This window comes from Amphimedon queenslandica, unplaced genomic scaffold, assembly GCF_000090795.2.
Source record: "Amphimedon queenslandica unplaced genomic scaffold, v1.1 AMPQUscaffold_13343, whole genome shotgun sequence".
NCBI classification, from domain to species: domain Eukaryota; kingdom Metazoa; phylum Porifera; class Demospongiae; order Haplosclerida; family Niphatidae; genus Amphimedon; species Amphimedon queenslandica.
In genome coordinates this window covers 69748-72494 of record NW_003546421.1, presented here as the reverse complement: position 1 = coordinate 72494, position 2747 = coordinate 69748, and the positions used below count along the sequence as shown (strand labels likewise).

At 37.1% G+C, this 2747-nt stretch overlaps 1 protein-coding gene across 1 annotated transcript in view; it reads left to right on the top strand.

Annotated features, from left to right (window-relative positions):
* The window catches only part of LOC109582945 (uncharacterized), a 1790-nt gene extending 1582 nt beyond the window's left edge, over nt 1-208 (top strand). The window contains exon 6 of the mRNA XM_019998041.1: nt 171-208. Coding sequence (XP_019853600.1) covers nt 171-208 — 38 coding nt within the window. The remainder of the gene's footprint in view (nt 1-170) is intronic.
* Nucleotides 209-2747: the final 2539 nt, after the last annotated feature.

Here is a 2747-nt window from a genome sequence, read left to right as displayed (position 1 = left end):
ATGTTAGTATGTATGCACTGTTAAATGATTATAAATGATAGTAAATTATTTTCGTTGTGGTTTGTGTTATGTAATCTATGTGATGTACTATAGTGTGTATTAGTTTTGTATGTTACTAGCTCTCTCTTGATGTTCTTTTTGATTCTGTCTCTGTGATTCTTCTCTCTCAGTTTTATTCCTTAAAATGGTCAGTTCATTTATAGCCTAATAGCTATTTGCCTACTTTCTGCGTTAAACTCTCACAAATAAGTGTAAATAATTATTGGAGTGCAGAAATGCATGTTATTATCAGCACATGATAAACACAGCAGATTAGTACAAGTGACAAACAAAATCAAATGAATGATAAACTGATGATAATTGAATTCATGTATTTTTATCAGCAAAAATTGACAAAAAAGTAAACAAAAGCAAAAATCAAGTTAGCATGCATGAATGCTTCAAAACAGATCAACAACAGATTCCCTGCGATGTCTAAAAACATCAGTAGAACTGAGTACAATATCATTCCTCTGCTCATCAACAGTTTTATGAGAATCAGTTACATCTAAAAGAGGCTCATCATCATCACCATCATTATAGAGCTTATTAAACAATTTCCTCACTAGTACATTATACCAGGGTGTTTATGATAGCTGCAAGCAGAGGTGATGCAGTACAATTAACATAGAACTGGCAGTGAAATGAGACAAGCAAGTATTGAACCAGATCCATACCACACTGTCTTCAGTATAAGCTACAGAGAAACCAACCATCATACGTAAATTGAACCTCTATTATATTGCGCATAAGTAACAGATGGCTGTAAATAGGAATAATACCTGTTTACAAGTTTAATAGACAATTTACAGGTAATAGGTTTCATATTATACACATAGTTTAACCTTTTAAAGTTTACAAGTTACATTATGTTTATCACTATAGTCTATAGTCTATGAACAATTAACAGTGAACAATAATAATCAAAACTAAGTTAACATGGACTATTGTACCATTTTACTATTCTATTAAGTTAATTCTAACTATTTTTTATAAGCCAAACAGGATATGTTTAAAGTATTATATATGTAAAGATCATTGATAACAACACACAGTCGGGATTATCCAGTTCATATTGGTATACTAGTGAAAGATGATGATAGTGTTTGTGATACTTATCTACTTCAATGGTCTCCTTGTTAGCTCTGAGAGTAACTACCTTCCCTTCCTTCATCCTACTAACTACTCAATAATAAGTGGTCAAGATGATTATGCTAAAAATGTACTGCTGCCCTCTTCATTAAGGTTTGGATCATGCCATACTGTTGCATGGGTTAGCTAAACTCTAATTAGTACAAGACTAGTAACTTATTATTTATAGATAAGTACAAATGGATTGATTAGTTTAGGAACAAGTTTCCCTGCCTTCAATCCAAATTTTTTTCCTATTACTACTCCAGTCATTGCTCCATATTGGGATGACATTAACATAAACGGAAGAGGTGAAGTACGACATGCTATTGTAACTCCAACAACAAATCTTTCATTGTGTAATCAAGTCAATGATTACTTATCTACTTCAACTGGTAGTAGTGTATCTGTTGAATGGATACTGTGGGCCTACTGGTATGATGTATGTCCAATTGGTGATGAATATTGCTATGATACTGAGGTTAATAGCATCTATAACTTACAATAATAATAATATTTCTTGTAGTCTAATCATTTCCAGGTTGTATTAGCTCATCAAAGTAATGCCACATATGCTGTGTTTATATACAAGTGTGGACTCATACGATGGACAGCATATAGAGCTGGTGTTGGTATTAATAGTGGCAGTGGGTATTACATCAATCATCCATTATCCCGTACTAATAATGTTACTAACATAGCCTGACTGCTATAATGTAGTATGAGGATGGACTAATATTGTATACAGACTAGATCAAGGTATTATCAATGTAACATGCTCTTACAATAGTTTAATTTGTTATAGATAAGTTTGAATTCTTATCCATTACACTTCACAATATTACAGTATCATGGAAGCTCAGCATTCCAGCTATTAATTGGAGTTTAAGCACCTAGGTTAAACGAAGTTAATATCCATGAACTGATTGCCACATGGCTAGGGTTGGTCGGCAGGCGTGGCTTTGCTGTTAGCACATTGCGTTGCTTTTTTATTGGCTGCTGGCTGCTCTGAGTATTAGTTGCTGCTGGCTGCTCTGAGTATTATTGGCTGCTGGCTGCTCTGAGTATTATTGGCTGCTGGCTGCTCTGAGTATTATTGGCTGCTGGCTGCTCTGAGTATTATTGGCTGCTCTGTGTGTTATTGTTTCTCTGTCTCTCCCTTCAATCTCTCTTTCACCTCTTGAGCTTTCTGTTCCTAATGAAGTTGGCTTCGAGTCTATCCCAGACAATCCGGCAGGAGCCCTCCTCGGTATCCCAGAGTGGCAATTCAGCGTCACTGGACGAGCGGCGGGATCTGATGCTCGCCATTTCTAGCCAGCTCAACTCTCATCATGCACTACTGCCCTACACTGCTGCCGTTTCTATTGCTCCCAATAGGTCCGTGCTGCCTCTAAGGCTGTCTTCATCTCTGCCAGGAGGCCAGCATCTGGTCAGTGCAGCTGCAGTTCACTTCACTATCCGCAGCTGTGTCAGCAGTCTAACCACAGCCTTCCTACCTCCTCCAACCGCAGTATCATCACTCAGACTGGATGCTTTCCTACTGCTGGCCCTAGGCTTCCCCAGGGATTGGATCTTCT